This window comes from Psittacula echo (genome assembly GCF_963264785.1).
Source record: "Psittacula echo genome assembly, chromosome: Z".
NCBI classification, from domain to species: Eukaryota; Metazoa; Chordata; class Aves; order Psittaciformes; family Psittacidae; genus Psittacula; species Psittacula echo.
In genome coordinates this window covers 14873878-14898770 of record NC_137742.1, presented here as the reverse complement: position 1 = coordinate 14898770, position 24893 = coordinate 14873878, and the positions used below count along the sequence as shown (strand labels likewise).

The window sequence follows — 24893 nt, the reverse complement described above, 5'->3', positions numbered from 1 at the left end:
TCCCTCTGGTTATGGGTTGTTTTTCATAGTTACTTTTCAGGGATCCAATAAAAGTAGCTTATTGACATCTGAGGTTCACAGACTAGCAGCTAAAAAAAATACTGCTACAGCTAAACCAGCTGGAGAAGACAACTGCATGTCACAGCATGTGACTCATGCTGCAATAACTTTTGAAATTTGTGTTTATATTGCACTGGAATAAAGAAAAAAAGATGACTTTCAAGCATGCTCAGAAACCACAATAATGTCATAAAGGCTATTTCCAGACTCAAAAATTAAGATTTTCAGCATGAGACCCCTTTATATGCCTTACCCCACCAACTAGCCGGACTCTTCTCTGAATCTCAAAATTACTAATTTTTAAAACAGATTTCACTTAAATATACCAACATGTGCCAACAAAATTATTGTTACAAAAAACTCTCTTCAGTCCTGCTTCTTTAACTAAAGGCACTTGAGCCAATGCATGACTAGCACTTCACACACTGCTACTGCCATTGAGAAAAAGTTCAGTGAACACAGCACAGCTACAGGCTGTTGCTTCAAGTCATTCCCTTTTGCCTGTGACAAGCAGCAGTGATAAAGACAGCAAATTAAGGACAACATCACTGAAAAGCAATGTATTTTCTAAGAACACTGGTCTATCTTGGTGGGAAGGAAAACTTCACCCTCACTTTCCCTGTGATACAGAATAGAGCTACATCTGGGCCTGATTAGGCCCTCAACTACAATGCTTAGCAATTCCTTCAGAGGGACATCTGAAGTCAGAGTATATCTGTACAGCTGTGTTAAAACAAACAGCTCACAAAGAATGTAATTTTCAAACATTTACAAATGATGCCTCAAGTTCTTTTCCTGTAGTTCTTTACTTGAAATCTTCAATCTGTCCTGCCTTTCCTTTCACTCCACTGAAATTTGAAATTCGTTAGAGACTCTTGCCAAGGTCTCTAAAAAGCTTCTCCTGAAAAATCTCAAGATCTTTTCTTTATCCTCACCCATTATGACTTTTCTGCTGTGTTGGTCACATCTTTTTCACCACTTCATTCACACTGCACTTCTGTGACATGTCATCTCCTAATTCAGCATGCACGTCTTATAATCCTCAGTATGCTTTTCAGCAGCATCTGCTTTTTCATCCATCCTTTTGCCTTTTATTTACTTCCCCCTCCTTTTCTGGCTTAAATTTTAGAAGAAATAGAAAGGCCAGGCTAATAATAACAACTTGAAAAGTTTTCAAGTGATAACACAAATTACTATTTGTCTTCAAGAAAAAATTAGGCACCTTAAACTCCAACAAAAAGGAAATATTTTTACACACAATGTATAAACTAACACCAGAAGTCATGTTGCAGGTGTTTGTTTATAGGAATGACTGAACTGAAAATACAATTAAAAAAGCATGAAGACAGTTATCTGATTTAGAATGATCTAACCAATATGAATCGGGACCAAACTCTAATCCAGTCATCACAGAGTTATGAAAACTCTGATCAACTGAAAAAAAAAAAAGCATTTCTTAGTCTTCTCAGTCTAAAATTATGTAATAACCATGACTGAAGAAAATTAGCTACAGTTTTCTTAGACATTTTCTTGAAAATGAGAATGAAAAACTGTAGGTGAATAACCATCCATTAGGCAACACAAAACCAAAAGCCTTGTTAAACAAGAGATACATCAAGTGGATAGTACATTAAGTGGAAATTTACTATCAGAAATGTGGAAAAATTCAGAGCAGAGAAACGAAGTACTGAAAAGAATGAACAGTATTAAAAAAAAAAGAAAAATAACTTAGATGTATGATTTTTAGGTCTCAAGAGAGAATGCAATTTAAATGAGTATCAACTTTCCTAACTCTATAGTGTATCTTACGCTATAGCTAGGCAACTAGCTTCCCTAGGTTTGTATACTGCTCATTATTAACAACTACTGATTTTACAAGGGCCACCAGGGACACTCTGACAATTCAGGATTACATGGTAATTTATATCAATTACTTGTAATTTGCATATTTTATTAAATATGCATCCATAAGAATATCTGCAAGATGCTTTAGACACAGGGTAAACATACAGGGTAAAGTTGGATATAGGATATAATTAACACAGCTGTGTGTGCGGGCAAGTAGCTAATAAAACCTATGACTGTCATTGGTTTCCCGCTATTAATATAGACTGAATATTAATAAATATTTCTGAAAATTAAAAACACACCACAATAATAAAGTGTTTGCATTCAGTGTCTTAAATAATAACAATAATAACAATAACAAGAATAATATTTTTAGAATGTTCTTTGCATAGACTACATCTTAAAGTCAAGCTTTTAAAGCAAGGATAATGGCAGTTTCACTGGCATGAGATTTATCAGCTGACAAAACCATCAAGGCAACATGCTGTTGGCTGCAGTCCAGTTCCCCCACATATGTATCACCGTCTGGTGTGTCAGTTAATAGCACTCTGGACCTGGATCCTCCTACTTCTCAGCCAGCTATCCTCTTCCCCTGCAGCTACATCTTCAGCAAGACACTGTAATGAGATCTGCCCACCTGACACCATAAGCCTTCTGTAATAGAGCTATGTTTTAAAACTTTCATGTCTACTACATTGCAGGTGTCAGGGATGAAACTTAACAATCAATGAAGTTACTGAGCCAAAAATATACTGAGTTATCTATCTACCTGATAGAATGTGTGATTGTATGTACTTTTGAAGATGGATAGCTGCCCATCTCAAATAAAACCAGCTACCAACACATTCAAAGTAAATTTTATCTGTAGCACACATGCACTATCAAACAATTAATGATCAATATTTAGCATATTCATTACAACAACTATTACAGAATCAGGCTTTCAAATATTTCTTCTTTGATGTGAAATGTGGTTCCGTATAATGCACCGATTTGATGTACATCATCACATGCATACTTATTAATTACCAGTATGCCACACTTATTAATTACCCAGTCAAAGCCAGGCTGAGTCACTGACATTCTCAAGCTGCTTTGGAACAGCTATTTGGTTAACTTTGTGAACACGTGGGTCAGGTCAGAAAACAAGTGTCATCACTAGAAACAGCTATGATTCTTAATATATTTTGAGTTTTTAAAGAGGTGGTGATTGTTTCACTGAAGAGCTAAATACTAATAAAGAAAGTATAGTCAGTAAAGTACTAATGAACGTACAGCCTAGGAGACAAAACACTGGTCTGCAAACACGAAAAAATAGTTTGTTATTGACAGACTGTTCTCTGCAGGCTATTTCAGCTCCTCACAACCTTTTCCTTATGCATTTTGAAAATACTACTTATACTACATAGATTTTGTGTAACAAAAACATCAATAACAACAAAATACAAAGATTTTGGTAATTTTTGAAGAGCTACTTTCTGCTCGTTAGTATGAAATTCATTTATTATTTTAGTACTATGATGAATTAATCTATTTAATGGTTTGAATTGTATTTAATTCTAGGAGAAAAAAAGTCTTTTGTAGAAAGCAATCTAGAAGCATATTGCACAATTTTCATAGCAACACAAACACACAAATGCCACACTCACATACACATTTAAACTAAGTTACCAGCTGTAGGATTACCAAGGTTTTACTACCATAATCTCAATCAGGCTCTTTAATCTATGTTAACAGCTACTGAACACTTAAGTTGAAGTCCTGATAGGAGATTTTATCAGTGCAATTTTTAATACTACTATACCTTTAACACCAAGTTAATTTAAGCATGTACTCTGGTCCATATGCAGGAAAAGCCTCACAAACTTATGACATTTTAGGAATCACCTAAAATATACTGTCATAACATTAAGTAAATATTTTTAAGATTTAACCTAAGGATCGGCCAGAACTAGAGGGCATATTAGAAAACTTATCATCCCAGTCTGTCAAAAGGACAGTATTTTACTAAAAGTTACACTACAATTACATTCATTGAGAAGATTTTAAATTCTGAACAGCTTAGAGACCTTTAAAATAATTTTCTAGCACTGATAGGTATATTTTAAAAATGGAAATGCCAAATTTCAACGATTTAACCTCCTCTTCAAACTCTCATCTTCATAAAAAGAGTATGGCTTACTCTTAGTTTACATACTCATGGCAGCAATCCAAAAAAGGCAAAGTATACCATTAAAAAGGTGTGTCTTCTATTTTTACCAAACTCCCACTAGCCTCCAGAAATATTGCTTGTATTTTTAATTGTATCCTTACTTAGCATATGCCGGAGAAATCCAGTAGGGATTCTCCTCCGCTTCCTTTGCGTGACGTAAAATAGCCTCTCGAGGGTTGCTATCATCTGTCTTATCCAGTGCAATATTCTTGACTATATATGATGACAAGGTACCTCCATGAGTTCCAACACGCCCACCACGACCTGCAGAAAAAAAAAAAAAAAAAAAAAAAAAAACACCACCACTATTTTAGAGATAAATATTTAAGAAATAAACGTCTGTAACAGTGACCTGATACAAAGACATTATTTAACACCGTAGGAAGAATCTGATTTAGAACTGCATTCACATAAGTGTTTTACTGATTATGTAACACAAAATAAGTCATTGTGATTATTTATTTATTCCAGGCAAGCACCCCAATCAAAAAACAATGTTTACAGTGTCAGATATTGCCCATACATATAGAGTCACCATACAAAAAAGTCTGAATGCAAACCCTAACAAGTGTGGGACCCAACATGATGGTCCCTCTGGCATACAACAGTCTGAAATGATTACGCCTAGATTACCTGGTCCTGCTACTGGAGGTTCAGGTTTGTGAGACTTCACGGGGTCCAGCCTATCCTTCTCCAGCTGCTTCCTGGTGCTTCGCTGTCGTGGTTCACGGAACATCGGAAGTGCATGGGCTGAAGGGTCACAATTTGGAGAAAAAGAAATGTGAGAAATTTTCTTTATAAGGTTTTAATTACAAAGACGAAGACTGGGATTATTCCTTGCAATGGAAAACGTGGCAGAAGCAGCCGCCCAGTTGGATACAGTTTTTCTGTACCCAAGCAGTGATTTATTGCTGGATATTGAGGTCTTCTTTCTGCTGACTTTTTTTCAAAGATGAAATCGTTCACATTTCCAGGCTTCCTTCAGGCAGGAGCCTTTCATATGAAATACTGTTTGGACAGTTTATGTATATTTAGTTTATTCTTCTATTACTCAGTTCCCAGCATTAGCACCATGACCAACAGGTTGCCCTTTTCTGAACTTTCCAGTCTTCTAATGCTCCAAGAGCAGTACAAAACCCTGGATACATTCTTAGATCTGTATCACAGAGGGAAGCGATCCTCTCAATGATCTAAACGGTAATGGTTCTGCATATGAAGTCATAACCATGTTCTTTCTTAAATTATGAGATTAATCAGGGTTGGAAGAATACCCCTTACTGAGATCATTTAGCCAAATTATCAGTATTTAAAACTTCTATTTCCTCGAAAATGTCCTCAGTATCCTTAATCACAGTAATTGTTTTGGTTCGCTCAAGCAATTTGACAGCAACAGAAAAATACCATGTTCAGGGACGCAGTTTTCTTATGGTAAGGTTTAGCTCTCACATTCACATATGCTGATTGCTGCTGCTTCCAAAAATGCAGGAAATTGTGGTGGGGTCAAAAAACCCAATAAAGACAAAACTCAGCCTAACAGATCTTGCATTTAGAAGCACCAGCTCTATATTGAGTAAAAAAAGAAAAAAAAAAGGAAGAAAAAGAAGAAAGTAGCATCTAGGGACTTATCAGTTTGATTTTTGAGCTTATTTCTGGAAGCCTGCTCAGTTTATTAAGAGTGAGGGAAGTCACCATCAGGTGACAAAGCAGTAGTTCTTTGCAAATAAATGTTTAGGCCTTATTTTTGCAGATTTCATGAAGTCTAAAATGAGGGGAACAATTTACTGAAAAACACTACGCTTGACTGGTTTACATACAGCATGTGACTCAAGAGATCCAAGCCCTTGCTATTTGTGGAGTCAAAGTTGTCTAAGGGAAACCCAAACTTTGTATTTCTGTGCTTTAAAAGTAACACCTTATCCCTAAAAACAACATTCCTATATTAAAGGTAGTCATTACAGGCAATCCTAAAATTAAAGGGCAGCTGGAAGTCCGAAGGGTGGGGGAAAGGGTTTGAGGGGTAGGGCAAAAAAAAGGAGAAGGAAAAAGGGTTGGATCACTTTTTAAAAGGACTTCCAAGATCTTAATTTCTTTCCATTTGTATTGGTAAGCTTAAAAGACAGACATCTAACCTCTGAATAGTTTCCAAAGTATGCAACAAAGTTTAACATTTGCAAAGCAAATCCTTACATTTTTCTGCATTGCTTTATATGGAAGTACCCTTATTTTGGTTTCAAAATGATGTGGAAAACAAGGTTTAAACAGCTAAAACATAATGACAAAATTCCAAAACTTTGCATAATTGGCACCTAAATCTTTGAATGGCATTTATAAATGCTATTAAATACACAACTTCAATTAGCTTTTAAGTAGAAAGGTTGTTTTCTTTTTTTTTTTTTTGAATCACAAAAGCTCTTCACATTATAAACACTAACAACAAAGTGCACATAAAGTATTTAGATAATAGACCTTGTGCTGATATAGGCAAGGCTGTAGTAAGGATGGATTGAGAAGAGCACCCAAGGGAGAGAAATATCGCTGTTCTTTGCCAGCTACTACTTTACCCACTGCTACCCAAAAATCGGAGCTGGACATCTGCAGCAGTGAGGCAAGCAGGAGACAGCTGTGGCTGGGAAATATCCGAGATGGGAACCAAGAGGACTGCCGAGACTTTCTTTTGTTTATTATGCTGCCAAACAATTATCTTGTTCTACAGAAATGGTTTTAGCTATTTCCAGTACCAAAACTACTGGAAAACACAGCTGAATCCAAACACCATGGAACTGGAAGAGAATGAAAAGAAGCAGGAAAGCAGAATTGTGTGATTCTTCTCATTTCACATGCGGAAACACTACATTAGGGGAACGTTAATGGTGAGGGGCAAAATCTCAGTTCATCCCCTCTTCCCTTTGCAAAATTTGCCCTTGGGAAAAGGTAGATCACTAAACACTTTATAGTAACAATGATAACTACTTCTTATGCATCCACGAGCCTTAATATGAACATAAGGCCTTATACAAGGACAACCTTGAGGATACAGAGGTATTTAAGCTATTTAAAACCCCATATAACTCTGGATAAGTTCTAAATTTTGAAAAACCATTTGGAATTTTTTCCAAGACCTATCACTAATGTCTCTGATTTTGTCACTGATACTGTCAATGTTCCCAAGTGGGAAAACACTTCCTAAACCCATCTACAATCACTGATTTAGTTATGTAAAACTGAAGGTTTGGGAAAACTCCAAAATACTGGAGTTTTGTTGGTTTGGGGTTTTGTTTAAGGCAGTTGTCTTTTCAGCCTTTCAGTGCATCAGAACCTAAAAAGCAACCATTATTAATAACTTTACAGAGCCTACAAGATATATATACACCTTTCTGATTGTGCAAGGCTAGAAAAAAAATTTGTACAAAGCACTAACATCGCACACCAGTGAGCAATACTTGATGAAAAGCTGCAAATTTTTTAGAGGGGAATATATAAATCTGTATGATTCGCAAATAATTTCAAACCTAAGAACTAAGGATGCTCCTATAAAGATATACTTAAATTCCTTACGTGTTATAATGTAATCCTGTGTAAGAGTCTCTGCTGGTCTCTCTTTTCGTTTTGTTTTGACCACACATAATTTTGCTCCCCTAGGAGGAAACATACAGCAGTTCAGTTCATCTGTTTATATCACACAGAAACAGGTTTTTATTCAAGAGACCCTCAACAAAGTTATACAGCATTTTAAATACTCATAAATGTGTGTATCTTTGCCTGTCCATGCACATGTGGAGGACAGAGATTACCGATTCTGCTACAGAGCAGTTTATATGACATGCGGAAACAAGGGTGGAAGATTCATTTCACACTTCATTTGTCCACAGCACTTGCAGCATGCACAATGGAAGTGCTTCTCTCTCAACATCAGCAATGATTTGCTGCTAGTACTCTTCCTAAGCTGCAGAGGCAGCAGTTATCTACAGGTGTCTGTAACACTGCAGCTGGAAAAAACTGCATAAGCCTGGCTGGTGCAGATTGATTTAAACTGATGGTGTTTTCCTCCTCACAGCAAGTACCAGGAAACAAACCGGACACAAAACTGAGCTAGGACTCTTGTGGTCTGTGCCTAGGAAATGGAAGCTAACCTCTGAAGAGGGGTCCAAACAAGGATGACCAACTCTCTTGTTCTCTAAATTGACAAAGATCAGAAAAATAAAACATTTCCAATAATCTTGTAAACCAGAGTTTAATTTCACCTCCAAGTGTCACAGTAAGCATCTGGACACAGTACGTTTTTGGATGCCACTGAAACAAGGATGAGTGCATATACTGGCAGAACATTATATCATTCAGTATTGATGAAGTGTGCATTTCCCACCAGCTGACAGGAAGCGAGCATGCCCACGTTCACCAGCCAATCCAGACAGTAAATTAATTGCAAAAGAAGTATTTATAGACTAGTAAGGCCCTCTTCTTTTCATTCCAGGCTGAGAAGTCACGTCTGATGAATCGCTACCACCTTTCCATTAGATTTACAGGCAAAAGCCACAGGATAGGTGCAGGTAGGGGAGAAGATTAGCAGAAAGATGGGAATCTGCTTCCTTGGTTTGCACCCTCTCAAGTTGGTTCTTCCAGTATTACTTCACAGACACTTAAGTTTAAGGCTTTTAAAAATGATTTTTACTTCAGGAGATTAAACAAAAAAACCCAAAAAACACAGTCTCACCAAAAATATGACTAAATAAAATAAATTTCCTTTCAATAACACCACATCAGCAACCTCCAAGAGACTGGATGAAAGTTTGGTTATTTTTACTGCAGATTTCATGCAACAGAAATCTGAAAGCATATGTAAATTCAGGTAGAACAGACAGCAAGCATACTGCACCAGGAAAAGCTCAGAGGCAAATGTGCCGTTTTTCAGAAACAAACTGGTTTCTTGTTTTTTATTTCTTTCTACTCTTACTAAATAAGTAAAACTGAAAAACTCTGCAAAACAAATGGTACTAAAATATTTTTTCTCATTTCTTAGTATAACCCAAGAACCACAGAATCAGGCTAAAGTTAAGAAAAAAAATAATGTTCTTAGTCATTTATCATGATTACATACCTCTGGCTTTTGACAGGATCATAGTAGACTTTGGCCAAACCATTTCCTGTACCAACCATGATCTGGTTCAGTTTAGGATGCCAAAGGCTACGCACAACACTCTGAAATAAACAACATATTGATAGCTGGTTATTGATTTGGATCTTAGAATTAATACTCCTATTGTCAAATAATGGATCAAAGCCACACTGTAGCAGGAACATGCTTAAGAACATGAATGAATATATGAATATGTGAACGAACAGAAGTTCCTCTACAGAACAATGTAAAAGGAATGACAACACATGGATGTAGGCAGAAAGTACAAATTGGTGGCAGCACGACAGTGTGTTCCACAGATTAATTGCTCCAGGGTCTTCGTGAGCATAATGAAAATGGACGGTTAAAGGGGGATTTGAATAATGAAAGCAAGGAGAACAATGAAGTGCTTCAGACACAGCAATACAGGCCTTCATGACTTTTGCATTTTTATTCTTAATTCTTAGTTCTTCCACCCTGTTCTTTAATTATGGTTTTCACTTCTCACACAGTGCTGACCTTTCATTTGCTGACTACAGAAGTGGAAGAGCAGCTGATTTTCACTCTTGGTCCTTTCTTCCCCACAACACCCAGAAGAACTGGGTAATTGAAGCCAATGTCTCACAGCTCTGTCACACTTCTGGTCAGCAGAGAAACTGATTTTCAGACATTAAGACTATTGTTCTTTTATACACAGAGTGTGGTTCTCCATATGACTTTGAATCTCCACGTGATTACTGTATTCAGTCTGATTCAGCACACCAGCACAGGAACTCTGTAAGAGTCAATCTTCTGACTCAAGAGCACCAAGGAAGTTGGCATGAAGGGCAACGCATCCCAACACAAACACAAAACGGGTACGTGCCTCTGACTAATCAGGAGAAGAAAAGCGTCTGGTTTTGAGAGACAATAACTTTTTACAGGGATACTCTCCAAGACTGAAGACAGGTCTTAACAGTGTCTGTATTTCTTATGTAATAAATGTATCCAGAGTTAGCAGGATGCATCATTCTGTTAGTATTTCACTGAAAAATGCTCATTTTTAGCCCTATATTTCCCCTAAGCTAACTACTTCTCCCTTCTCAAAAGCCAGGAACAGATTCTTCTCAAAGTGAATTAATAATTCAGTATTCAACCACTATCATCCATCTACCTGTATACTTTAATTTTTAACATAATACAGCACATGAAATTCACAGAATGGGAACCACTAGTGTCTTAAGAGAAATACAGCACAGCTAAAACATAACTAGGAGTGTAATACAGCCCTATGACTTGGGAGATAAGAACCATCTAATCTGGAAAAGCATGGTTACCTATCAGCTCTAGTGACTCCTGAATCACATCCCATTTCATATGCCGTATTATTTTTGCTTTGGTTCAGATCTCATTTTTTTTAATATTATGAGAAATAGAGCACTAAAAATACTGGAAAAATTCTAATGCCCATTCAGCCATCATGAATCAGAGATTCATTTTACTACAAGACTCTCTTCTGACCTATTTTTCTTCTTTGTATTCTTGTTTAAGAAGAAAAATTGAATGAGTTTACATGAATTAACGGATCATTCTTTACAAGGTTCCTTTGCAAAACATTCTCTTTCTACATAGATATACATACAGTATTATACATTTCCACGTGCTTACAGGTACAAATCAACCTGGTTTGCTTATTATGAGATAATTAAAGGCACAAAGTAGAATTCTCTTATTATTCCATAAGCCTGCCACAAGCAATCAAAATAATCAATACAGGGTTGCTAATAAGTTGTTTGATTTAAATAAGACATTCTTACATACTGTTACTGAATGCTCAAAATGCTACAGTAACTTTAAAACACACAAAGCTAATAAGCATTGAAGGTCAGAGGTGGGTGGCCTTTTATTAATATTTATTGAATGTTTTTCACCAGCCTTTTTAAACTTTGTCATTCATGTGGTTCTCCACTTTCTAGTGTCAAGTAAATGTATTTTATAGCATGGTACTGGACACCAGCCAACAAAAACAAAGTCTGAGACAATGTGGTTTAGTACTGTTGGGGATTGCTAAATTTTTAACTTGTCAAACATGCACAGCACACTTAAAACCACCCATGGCACATGCTCCAGAGCAGGCAAAATAACTGCCATTAAACACAGACCTATAAATCTTCTGAAACTATAAAATGTCCCCCAAATATAACTTGTTAAAAACTAAATAAAGCTCTGAAAATGCAAGTAATTTTATTAATCCATTGGCATAGAAATTACTTTATAAGAAATAATAAAAACTACTTACATAGATTTTCAGATTATGTTAGAAATGGGCAATACTTTAAAAAGACCAAATACTTCTGGTCTTTTTAATACCAATACTTTAAAAAGACCAAAATTCCTAAACTAGATTCTGAATTTTTTCCCCAATGATATAATCCTAAAGAAGTAAAAATTCTAAATATCTACACAACAAAGTGGTCACTGCAGACCAGGTCTTAACACTGGGAATGAGGGGAAAGGAGATTCTTTATCATACAAAAAATAGTTACTTCATAAAGGGCATAAAGGGCCTTTGATGCTTCTAACCTCTCTACTGTTCAGTTAAAATAACTCACGTAGACATCTTTATCACTGGAAATGCTAATCACAGAATCACAGAATCCCAAGGGTTGGAAGGGATCTCAAAAGATCATCTAGTCCAAACCCCCTGCAAGAGCAGGGTAACCTAGAGTACATCACACAGGAACTTGTCCAGCCAGGCCTTGAATATCTCCAATGTAGGAGACTCCACAACCAACCGGGGCAACCTGTTCCAGTGCTCTGTCACTCTCACAGTAAAGAAGTTTTTCCTGATGTTCACATGGAACCTCTTATGCTCCAGTTTACACCCATTACCCCTTGTCCTATCACTGGACACCACTGAGAAAAGCCTAGCTCCATCATCCTGACCCTCACCCTTTACATATTTGTAAACATTGATGAGGTCACCCCTCAGTCTCCTCTTCTCCAAACTATAGAGACCCAGCTCCCTCAGCCTCTCCTCATAAGGGAGCTGTTCCACTCCCTTAATCATCTTTGTGGCTCTGCGCTGGACTCTTCCAAGCAATTCCCTGTCCTTCTTGAACTGAGGGGACCAGAACTGGACACAATATTCCAGATGCGGCCTCACCAAGGCAGAGTAGAGGGGGAGGAGAACCTCTCTTGACCTACTGACCACCCCCTTTCTAATGCACCCTAGGATGCCATTGGCCTTCTTGGCCACAAGGGCACATTGCTGGCTCATGGTCATCCTCCTGTCCACCAGGACCCCCAGGTCCCTTCCCCCTTCACTACTTTCCAGCAGGTCAATCCCCAACCTGTACTGGTACATGGGGTTGTTCCTCCCCAGATGCAAGACTGCCTAACGAAATAAGAACAAATTACTGATCATTCTTGAAACTACCCATATCTTTTTCTGAAGTTGCTATCATATGGTTAAAACAAATTATGAATTATCTGAACTATACATAATTTTTACTTTATTTTTAAACTAAGCACTATACTTACTTCAGACTCCCAATTCTTTTAAAATAAACTCCAGATTTAGAAAGTTTTACCTATAGTAACTTAAAAGTTTAATAACATGTGGTAATCTTAAACCATAAAACTCAAATACATAGAAAGGTGGCATGAAAAAGTGATGATATTGCTATTCCCTTGTGTGCTATTCCACCTGAATTTCCTCTAAGCCATGCAGTCCCAGCTCTTGTGAAATTTTGGGGTGATTCATAAATAGTCTCACCCTTAATAGTTTGTTCTCACCTGTGTGTTTCCTTTTGTATCATATGAAGTAGAGCTGTTGCTGCAGATAAACAATAAACTATACCAAATAATCTTTCTGTTAGGTTATTCTTTGTCTGGCTTAGCTGACTAGGTGACTACACACATGGTTTTGCTGGCAGTATGTACATTAACAGTGTTTTGATGGGATTTAAGAGCAGTGCCTCTAAATGAGAAACTGAAGCCTGAAACATAGTTTTCTGTTACATGGAATGGGACATTTATTCTGGCCTAGAAATATACTTCTGTGTTTAGCAGGCAAAGTGAAGAATAACCAAAGCAGATTTCTCAGCAAGCAAAAGCTAATTATCTCAACTGAAACTGTCCAGAGCACTTGGGTAACTCCCCAACAGGAGTAAACAATACAGAGAGGGTATTTTACAAGGTCAGCAAGAAAAGATTAAAATGATTTGTGGCATAGGAATGGAAAATTTACCCCTAAGATGAAACCACAAAGCTGGGTAAGATCATAAAACTTAAAACTGATGTCAAGGATTGAAAGAATTCTCCTGGATCTTTGCTTGTAAAGATGTTTCAAGACTGCATCAGCAAAGACAAAATTCAGTTCCCTAGTCCATGCTTCAGGTAAAAAGCATTCGGCCTCACAGCATGGATAGAGTGGGTCCAGGATGGAAAGAAGTTATCTCAGGGATGTCAGTACAGGTTGGAGGCACAAAGAGTAGGAAAAATTAACAAACTCTAGTAAGATCAAATAGAAAGGGGTAGATGTTTCACATTGGGAACAGGGACTGGCAGAGATTATGGGGGTTGTGAGAAATTTCAGAGCGGATGTATTATTAAGAAAAAACCCAAAGCAAATATAGCAAGCTTGCCTGGTTCCTACATATTACATAAATCTTAACACTTAGGCCTAAAATATTTTTCTGCCACATACCAGAGCCTAAGCAGTCACTTAAACTCATTAGTATCTTTTGAATCTACTAAAATGTAAGGCTGCCCCTTATGTAGCAAAATAAGGAGAGTGTATATAAAGAATGTCTCTCAAAAGCATTATTCATCTCTATCCTCTTTCACCCTGCTGCAAGAGAGCTAGGGAAAATAAGGTTTCCCTCCACTGCTGTCTTCTTGTGTTCCTAACATTTTAGATGTCTGTAAGCTGAAGCCATATGAAAGTACTGACTTCCTAGATCTTGCATTTCAGTTGAAACTTTGACTGATACCCAACAAAATGTAACTACCTTTATATATATATAAAACCCGCAAGATAACAGCCAAGCTTTTGTAGCTGGCAAAACTTCATTAAAAAGGCATGTATATATGCATGCATATACTGATTACGGATGTCAGAATTTGCTGCAAGAGTGGCATGATATCAAGTTTCACTAAAAAAAAACAAAAAAATCCGTATTTTTGACATAAATAGGTATACACTTCTGAAGCACTTAGGTTAATGGGGCTATATTCTTTCCTTGCTACTGCAAAATGAAAAGTAAATTAGATGGGCCATATTTTACAATGATGTTTTAATTTCTTTTCCCTCCTTCAGGGGGTCTTACTGCTTCTCAATCAGGCACTGTTTTCTCTGGAAACAACCTCTTCTCCCTAAAGACAGTTAAGGTTAAGGTTAAATACCACGCATTTGTCTTCTAAAATGAATACTTCATGTTAAGTGTATTTTCAGATAATGAATGAACTTTTTGAAGTTCATTAGTAAAGCTCCTCCTGCCATGCTTCTGTATCAGTTATGCACTATCTGAATAAACCTTTTCAATTTTCCTTTCCCTTCACATACAGCCGTTCACTCTTCCCTGATAATTCTCATTTCCAGTTTGCTTCTACATTTGCTCCAAAATGCCAGAATTGATTATTTAGTTATCTGCAGCTATCAGACTTCTAGGCTAAGTTCACTAAATTAATGCCCACTTCCATGACTATTAGCAAAAAATGTTAAAATGAAAAGACAAACAAATCTGGTAAATGGAGAAGATGCAACTATATTGCCCAAGGAGGCTGTGAATGCTCCATCCTTGGCGGTGTTCAAGGTCAGGTTAGATGAGGCCTTGGGTGACATGGTTTAGTGTGGGGTGTCCCTGCCCATGGCAGGGGGGTTGGAACTAGATGATCTTAAGGTCCTTTCCAACCCTAACTATTCTATGATTCTATGATTCTATACTTCCACACCTGCAGAAAACTACCTTGAGAGGATTGAAATCTCTACTGAATGATGCTGACATACAGCTACTATTTGTACTACCTCTGTGGCAAGTGTGCAACCAAAATCCCACTTGCAAACTGGAAAAAGTGATTTCCTTGCAAATTGCTACTGGAAAAAAAGGAAAAAAAAGCCCCAAACTAATTTCAGATAAATATTGAAAATAGAAAGAGAACACACTAATCCTAGGCTTTCACACATCCCTGCTGCAGCAAGAGCTCCTGGGGTTTGAATGTTTCCTTCATGTGATTTTTCCACCAATTAAAGGAAAAAAAAACCCAAACAAACAAACACAAAAAACCAACAAAAAACCCAACCAAAAAACAAACAACAAAAATCAACAAAAAAAGCCCAAACACCCAAAAAAAATGTTTGTTAAAATTTAGTTGAAGTTTTATAATCTTAAGGTGAAGTTGCTGATGTTTTGACAGTTATGTCAGTAAATCAGGTGCAAGTTAAGAGAATATAGACTTCACTCTCGGTTAGCACAATCTCTTCATAGAGTGGCAGGCTCTTCTGTAAACTGCCTACAGTTAAAATCCTTAAATCAATAGAAATGAGTGCAGAAGTAATTCGTTGTCTCCTACTTTGCTATTAACAAGGTCAGAGCACAAGACCTGAAACATCCTAGTGCTTTAGCAGGACAGAACAAACACCACTGGAGGGAAGATATTAGGTGGAACTCTACCCCAGAAAACTTCCAATGTCTACACCTCTAATCTTAACAGGTCTACTCTTCAAAAGCCTACAAACTTTTACCTCCCTTTATAGCTAACGGAGAGAAGCAAGAATTTTACAGTAGCCTTCATCTAACCTATTTTAGATACCTATTTTAGGATAAGATAAAAATCAGTCTGGATGTGTTTATTTTTCTCTGTTGATTAGAAAAGGAGCACAGGGTGACCAGATCAGCAGTAGACATCTATATTTGGTCAGGTGAATCCCTGAAGCCTACAATGGCCAAAATAACTATGTAAGAAAAACAAAAAACTAACAAGGACCTATATTACAGCAGCTGTATTACATACACAAAACTCTCCAGTTCAAGGATAAAGGATCCTGGAAGCCAAATTAAACACTCCTAGCGTACAAAGAATACAGCAGATACAAATTTCTACAACTGGCCAACAAATCTTTAGAATATTAGGTTGAAAGATCAGGTCTAGCTCTGGACATACCAAAAAGCCAAACAGGGATAAACCAGAAACAGAGCCTATGCTGGGCCTTATTGCTTACCCCTTTGCTAATTTACAGTCTAACAAAAAATTCCTTCAGATTCTGTCTTGAAGCTATACAATAAAAAAATGACAGCAAGGGCTGCTGCTTTAAGAAAATATTTTTGGTTAAGAAAAACTTGAATAAACCTTCTTTCTTTCCCATGTGCAAGCTTTGCTTCAATGGCCATGACGGTATGTGATGGGTTCTGTTTGAACAGCACAGCTCAGATTTGCTGCATTTGGCTGTCCAGACAGCCAGATAAGTGGCATGTCAGCAGGGAAGACAGAGAATGTATATAATGACATTCTGACTGTGATCATGAATTCTGTTAGGACAAGTCACCACAGCAGTGGCCAAATGGGGTTTTTCTCACTGAATCGAATATGTATCTTAACTGTAATTCTTACACATTCCAACAGTGCCAGAAAAATATAAGAAAAAAAAGTATCTGTCAAAATCAGTGCAAATTTGAGTGCAACTTGTTGATTTAGCACTGTCTTTTCTCCTGTAAAACCCCTACATATTCATAGAATCATAGAACAGTTAGGGTTGGAAAGGACCTTAAGATCATCTAGTTCCAAGCCCCCTGCCATGGGGAGGAACACCTCACACCTTCACTTCATGGTGAAGAACTACTTGTGCAATGCAGTGTCTTTAAAACACTAGGAGCTTAAAACATAATTAAGGTTAAGGAAACCTAACTGTTTATTAGTTTGCAGGTTTTTGGTTTGTTTCAAGAAACAGTAATTACCTTTCAAATTAACATTACTCATTAACTAAACTTATATTACAGTTATATAGTTTTATATATATATATATATATATAGTTATAGTTATAGTTATATTACATCATATTTAAGAGGGGTAAGCAATTTCAAGCTTGTGGTGGAGTGAGATACCAAAACTCAGTGTGCCTTCCAGCTTAATCTTCTTTAGTTCTGGAACTCGCACAACATTAAGTCCATCTGACTTTAGTGATACGTCTTCCCATCTTCCCATCAGAGAAGGGATGAAGTTATTTCAGAAAAAAACCCTATAATTAGTTCAAAGAACTTATATGTCATTAAATAAAACATTAAAATATTTGGATGCTAACAACTAGACAGCTTCTCACTATCACAAAATCTTTCAACAATTGTTCCCCAACTCTATTTGGCTACTGCCATTTTTAAACAACTGTAATTAGAAAAGATATTAAAGCAGTGGCTTTCAACTTTTTCCATTTTATAATGAACGTGTGGAATCATTTAGAAACCTTAGATACTTAGACAACTGTACAGGGGATACAAATCTAGTTTTCATTCAAATCTTCATGACATATTTGAAATGGCCCACATTTTTCACGAACTGAAAACTTCTCTGCAACTGCTTATGAAATACACTCCAGCAAGAACTGCATACATTACTTGTTAAGAAAGGAAAATGCTTCAAAATATACTAGAAATCTCATGATGCTGGGCTGCAGGAAAAGCCCATAAGCATTTTAACCTAAAGGCAGCAGAGTGACACCTGCCTGTTTCAAAGATCTCAAAGCTTCAATGGTTATTTCCTCCCTCAATATTCTCAATATTTGAGAATTATATTCTCAAAGCTTATTTCCTCCCTCTCATGCCCTCGTACTCTATATTGTAGCCAAATGTTTCAGCAGATTTTCCCCCAAATGTACAAAGAGATATTTTCTCTCCCATTTTATGGAACTGCAACTTAAAGGGAAATTTAAAAAAAAAAATCAGAAACTCAGCGTTAAAATCTGAAGCTAACGGCATTTTTACCTGCAGAACTACCACTATTTCTACATAATAATCAAGGCTCATTAATAATAATGGTTGACATGGAGAATGTAAAGTAAAATCAACCTATAAAGTTAGCATACTAAGGAAAGGCTTTTACATAAGGTAAGTCTCTCCTTCCTCTACAGTCACCTTGATTTCTTTGCAGAAGATCTGCATGAAACATCAGCTACATTAACTGTCTGCTCCTCTCCAAGAGCAACAGAAGTTTTCTGCCTTAGGAATAATAGGAAGATAATGCTACTTAGCGACAACATTAATTCCCACTGCACACTCTGTAATCTCTTTCTGCTGGTGACTTAGGGCACAGTGGTGACAAAAAAAGCCAATGACTTGGCTTGCTATGCTGCTGTATCTAGGATAGGCTGGTCTGCCTCCAGGATGCAGCCACCAAGACAGACGAGGAACTATGCCATTTACAAATGTCTGCCAAGCTGAACAACAAATGCTACCAGTATTCTTCTACCTTATTTCTTCTTCTGAAAAAGAATGGTTAATACTCGTTTTGATTCTATGCATGCTATGATAAAAAAGGAGGAAAAAAATGCTCACACAATAAAAATATAATAATATTGTATTAAAAATCTACTTTAAACCCCAATTGCAAGAATCTTCAGGTTTGAGATTCCCCTGGAGCTCTTCCAAGGAAAAGAGCCAACTACAATAAATAAGGTGGGAGACTAGGGAATATCTAGAATGCAGTGACCTGCTATCATTAGATTTAAAATGCTCATGAGAATACAGTAGTAGGGGAAAAAACGCTAGTATTTTTCCCTTGTGAAGCATGACTTAGAAAATGTGTGGAAACAGTCAATAGAAAATGGACCAGAAATTGATAAAATTTAAAATTTTCTATGTAGAAACAAGAAATATCCTAAAACCATTTTCAGAGGCCAATAATTTAAAGCAATATTGAACATACAGATAGCAATGCTGTATCACATTTCAAGGCACAGCTATAAACTATATTCTTAGATGCGAATTAAGCCTTTGAACCACTTTTTTTTTTTATTTTGGTGAATAGAAGAAACTGTTTTCGTTGTAATTGCAAGGTAAGGAATTTTCAAGCACCTGCTGTGTTAAAACTGCAGCCACACTTTCCTCACAGTATCTCACATAACTAAAGGCAGACAATCTTCACACACACCCCTCGCTCCCTGTTACAGTGAAGAAACCGGCACAGCTTATTTCTCTCGTACAACTCAAACCTCTAGTGACAGCTCCCCTAAAACAAAGTACATGCTGCTGCACGATACACAAAGGGAAGGACCAAATTGTCTTTACATACATGAAAGCAGAGAATAAAAACTGACATGTTACTGCACTAGAAACACATTCCCTGTGATGTGTGATTCATATCCCATGCTAGATCACCTTTTTTTTCTTTAATGAGCACAAAAACTATGGATCTTAAATACTGCATTTACTTCCTTGTTGAAAATGTGGATTTTCCTTTCAAATAAAATAAATGGCTAAAAAAAAAAAAAGTAGCATGACGATCTCTTCCAGAAGTTAAACAAATTTCTTTTTTTTAAATTCAAAAGCTTTAAATCTTAGTGAAATGGGCCACAGTGGAAAAGTCCTTTATTATATTACTGCACCTTATAAATAGTAAATGATACCGTTTGAGGTCAACAAAAGAAATACTGCAATCTTATATCAACTGTGCACAAAGGATGCTGGAAGTTTCATATTCCTTATTCCTTCTTTCCTTTTCATTCTTTAATCTAAAAAGAAGCTTTATTTATAGCTTGTCTCAGAAAACCTTCTTGAAACATCCCTTAGAGGTATTGTCAGATGTATTTAATAGTTTAACTTTCGCTTTTATTTGAGAAACTAAGAAAATATTGAAGAATCCTTCTAACAGAAACAGGTTTCCCCAAAAACCAATAAATCTATGTTATTGGATTGTTGCATATGTACAAAAATCTGCATGCTATTTTAAAAACTTGCACATCTCATTTTATATTGTATGCAATATAAAAATTGCACATTTTTAGATTAAGTTATCACTTACATTTTCATTTTAAAATAGCAATTTCTGTAATTGTACAGCTTCAGGATTTTTTTTACTTTCTCAATGCCCACTCTTGCTTGGCAGTAATGAGTGTATTACTACTTCTTTCTATAGGGGGAAGATGACTGCTCTGCAGCTGTCAAAATCAATTGTGACTTAAGGATAACTACTGGGTGATCTGTTTGACCTAGCCAAACTAACAATAGACATGAGAGTCATTCAAGTGGCTATCCACAGCTACTTTCAATTAATTTGACACTGGAGAAAATGTTGTATACCCAACTCTGTTTCCCATACATTAGGTACTTATAGTTGGTTCTCATGAAGATCTTAAACTTGCATAATCGAAACAAGAACTAGGAATTAACCCTCCCTGACTTGCATCTGATAATGAAATCTCCCTTTTATTCCAGGGTGGAGTTACAGACGTCTCAAAAGATGAAACCTCATCCCAAAGCAGCTACAGGTCTTTCTTCCTCTCATACTACCTGAGAAAAGGAAAGGGAAGTGGCCTTTGAGTTTCTGTGTGCACACTTTGTATGTACCCCTCTTCTGGCAGTTGTATTTTCTGATGTCTGTCTAAGTCCCTCATTCACTTAATGGATCAAGGAAGCATTTTGTACGCAATTATAAATCTTTCACATAAAATAAGCCTGAAAAGCTCAAATTGAGAAATTTTAATATATTTTCTTGTGGCTATTTGTGGTGAAAGCAAAAGAACAAGACTTGTTCACAGATAATATTGTCAAGATAGAAGAAACAGACAGAAAAATAATGAAATAAGGTTTTGGTTCATGTTAGAAAGAGCTGTTCTGCACAGTTTAGCATACATAATTATGGTCACAGTACAAAGCCTTCATAATGTCCAATCACACCTGCACACACTGAGCCAGAGTAAGGCTGAAGTACTGCATGTAGAGCATCAACTTCCTTATGAGAGTGGGAGAGGAGGATCTCCCACTCCTGAGTTTTGATTTAATCTGCAGTAAGTAAATGACCCTGCCAGTAATCTGCTACATGGGTATTTCACTCCTTGATAAACTCATGGAATAAAAAGCCATAAATACTATTAATTGTAAAATTCCTATGTCTGCATTAAGGTATCTCCAAGTCAAAGGGGGTAGTTAGAAAAGCATCATTGTCTATTCATTGTATAATTGCCCTGTTCACATCTCCTCCTGAAGGGATGCTGCTTCTAGCCAGGCACAGAGGCCATGGTCTGTACCACTTCTGATACTTACTTAGTTTTTCTTCAAAACAAATAAAAACTAATAAAAGCAAATTAATATTTTATACCCAGCCACAGCAGCAGAAACTAATCAGACTGTTAGTCCATTAGTAAAACATCAAGGTTTCACTCCAGCAGCTCTGAAGCAGTAATGGGTTTTCCCATGAAAACTTGAAAGAAAAGGTGAAAAAAGGTTTGTGTGGTATGATGGAAAGGAATGCCAGACACAGCTTTGGTCAAACATTCCCATTAAATATTTTCCCATTACCCTCTAGGTTCATTTACAGGCCAATTGCACTGACTATTTACCAAGGAGGGTTAAGATAATGTTTACTGCTCTTTATTGTTTTTCAATTTTCTCAGCTTACCAGCATTTCCTTTAAAAAATCCTCGTGAAATTAGCAAAGTAACACATTAACAGTTCATGTTTTCTCTTCATAGTAGATTTTCTTTTATTCTGATTAGTTATGTTCTACCATAAAACGGTATGCAACTGACCTCAAAAAGACTTCTTGTTTTCTTTTTAGACTTGAAATAAATAATGATGCCCTTTTTCTTTAGCAAGTTGGACTAAATCCAACTGAAATCACTGTAATTATTTTCATGGGGAATGAGAGCAGATCAAGCTCTCTGCAGAGATAGATATTGGTGTATTTGTGCTTTTACTATACAGATTGGCATACTGCAACTTCATCTATGCAATGCCTAAAAAAACCCTCTTTTGAGATTGAAATGACATATTTAAGCATTACGTAACATACAAAAGTTAAAGAAGTATGATCACAGTATCACAGTATCACAGTATGTTAGAGATTGGAAGGGACCTCAAAAGATCATCTAGTCCAATCCCCCTGCCAGAGCAGGAACACCTAGATAAAATTACACAGGAATGTGTCCAGGCGGGTTTTGAATGTCTCCAGAGAAGGAGACTCCACAACCCCCCTGGGCAGCCTGTTCCAGTGTTCTGTCACCCTCACTGAGAAGAAGTTTCTTCTCAAGTTTAAGTGGAACCTCTTGTGTTCCAGTTTATACCCATTACCCCTTGTCTTATCATAGTTTGCCATTGAGAAGAGCCTGGCTCCATCCTCATGACACTCCCCCTTTATATATTTATATACACTAATAAGGTCCCCCCGCAGTCTCCTCTTCTCCAAACTATAGAGACCCAGCTCCCTCAGCCTTTCCTCATAAGGGAGATGCTCCACTCCCTTAATCATCTTTGTCGCCCTGCGCTGGACTCTCTCCAGCAGGTCCCTGTCCTTCTTGAACTGAGGGGCCCAGAACTGGACACAATATTTCAGATGTGGTCTCACCAGGGCAGAGTAGAGGGGGAGGAGGACCTCTCTCGACCTACTGACCACCCCCCTTCTAATACACCCCAGGATGCCATTGGCCTTCTTGGCCACAAGGGCACAGTGTTTGGCTCATGGTCATCCTGCTGTCCACTAGGACTATCTAGTTGCATAGGCCAAACTGATGTCTTACACCACATTATGTGTTTACCTTTAATAACACTAAATGCTGTGTTTTTGAGAGACTAAAAGGAAAAATGGAAACTAGGAAAGTAACCCGCAGAAAGCAAGTAATTACTACACTGCTGAAAAAATACTTCGATAAACTACACAGAATATATTAATCTTCCCAATTTACAGGTCAATGATCTCTCGAACAAACAGCATCCATTGCTTAAAAAATACAGAAGACAGCTTCTTGAAAATTAATTTCTTTTCAACATGCATTTATGCATTTACATTTCATTAAACACTGCAATTTGAGAAGAAAAGAACACCAATGGAAAAGCTGAAAGATACAAATAATACTAAGATCGTGAAAAAACATACTACATTTATTTCGTAACACCACTTGTAGTAATTTTTCTTCTTTTAGATTACTGTTGATATACTTAACTGTTTTTCTTAGACATGTAGTGTTGAAGCTGGAAGCTAGGCAGACTATTGTAGAGATATTGCTAGTGCTGAAAATGATATATAAACAGCATTTCTAAGTCTCAGTTCTTCAGCTATTATTCCCATTATTTTCATTTGATCCATTATATTCAAAGCAGGAGAATGAGTCTTAAATTTCATAACTACAAATGGAGAAGACCAGCAGCACTAAAACTCTACAGATGAAAGTAATTTACTGCAGTCCTAAAAAGAACCATGTAAATATCAACACCTATATAAAATTATGAACCTGCTGAGATTTGTACACATACTTAAAATTTTACTACGTGAGTGATCCCAGTGAAGTTGCTTATTGACCCCTACTTTTGTTTTTCCAACCATTTCCTACTGTTGGTTCTCAGCTCCATAGCTCTTTTGCATTTTGAAGAAGAATGAGCAGGAATTTACTTTTGAATTCTGAGAGAAACTGACACCAAAACAATGTTTTTTCTGGATCCTCCTTTAGAACTATCTGCCTCAACAACAAGTAAATGTTTCCTTTATTTCAGAGAATTAAAAAAACATTTTTCTGGGAAACAAAACAAATGAAAATTGTATTTCCTTTGAACACAAAAAAGGTAGGTTGGTCAGCAATAATTCTCATTTATTTCTTTTGGAGATATAGGATCCACCACTGACAAGCTCCTCACTCTTGCAGTCTTCAAACTGCAACAGGTGTGACGTTTCTATGCACTGTTACTGACTTACCACAACTAAATGGAGATGCCATCATGACCGCATCCTGACACTCCGTTCTATGGAGTTCAAATTAATTGTGAATGGAATTACTAAGCTGTTTTGTTTCCTGTGCCCAAGGACAGAAAAGCTCCTACAGCAATCTACCTTTTTCACTTTTATATAATTATTTTCTTTTTCTCTGTCATGAAGTTTCAGAGGGGATACTGAGGCATCCATGCTTTGCATTAAATAAAAGTTACAAACACTTTTTTATATTACTTGTATCAGAAAATAAAAATCCACTAGAAATCATTGTGAGTTAAGTTGATGTTTGGTATGTTCCACAGAAGAAAAATTTATAGTTGAATTTATAGTATCTTTGGAAAAATTCTTTAAAGATACTTAAAATTCTTAAAATAAAACTTCCAATGCTGTATAAAAACTGTATTTAGAATATATGTTTAAAATAAAAACAGTTGTTTTTTTTTTCCCATCCAGAAGAAATACATGCTTTCTGCTTTGACATGCATTCTGCATTTTTAGTTTGCATGACTGAAATGACAGATGTAACGAATTCATCTGTAAGCAGATTCTGCTTTAAGGTGAATTAAAAGACAAAATGGAATTTGAAAGTAAATATAAATACAAATTCAAATTGTGTGCAAATGATTTCCAGCATAAAGTGGTTTGGGTCCACTGTGCTAGGAAAGACTGTTAGACTGGTTAAGAAAAGTGCAGAATGAGAAAACAATATCCTGAAATAAAGCAACAAAAATAGCTATCTGACAGGCTGCAAAAACTAATGGGACTTAAGC

General features: G+C 36.6%; 1 protein-coding gene across 4 annotated transcripts in view; it reads right to left on the bottom strand.

Moving 5' to 3' along the window:
• Positions 1-24893, bottom strand: part of WDR70 (WD repeat domain 70) — a 114798-nt gene that overhangs the window by 4556 nt on the left and 85349 nt on the right. For 3 of the 4 annotated variants that reach the window (XM_080637845.1, XM_080637848.1, XM_080637846.1), the window contains 4 exons: positions 9216-9316; positions 7676-7755; positions 4754-4870; positions 4222-4384 (listed from right to left, as the gene is read on the bottom strand). In XM_080637845.1, coding sequence (XP_080493971.1) covers positions 4222-4384; positions 4754-4870; positions 7676-7755; positions 9216-9316 — 461 coding nt within the window. The remainder of the gene's footprint in view (positions 1-4221; positions 4385-4753; positions 4871-7675; positions 7756-9215; positions 9317-24893) is intronic. The other variant, XM_080637847.1, reaches the window with a different exon arrangement.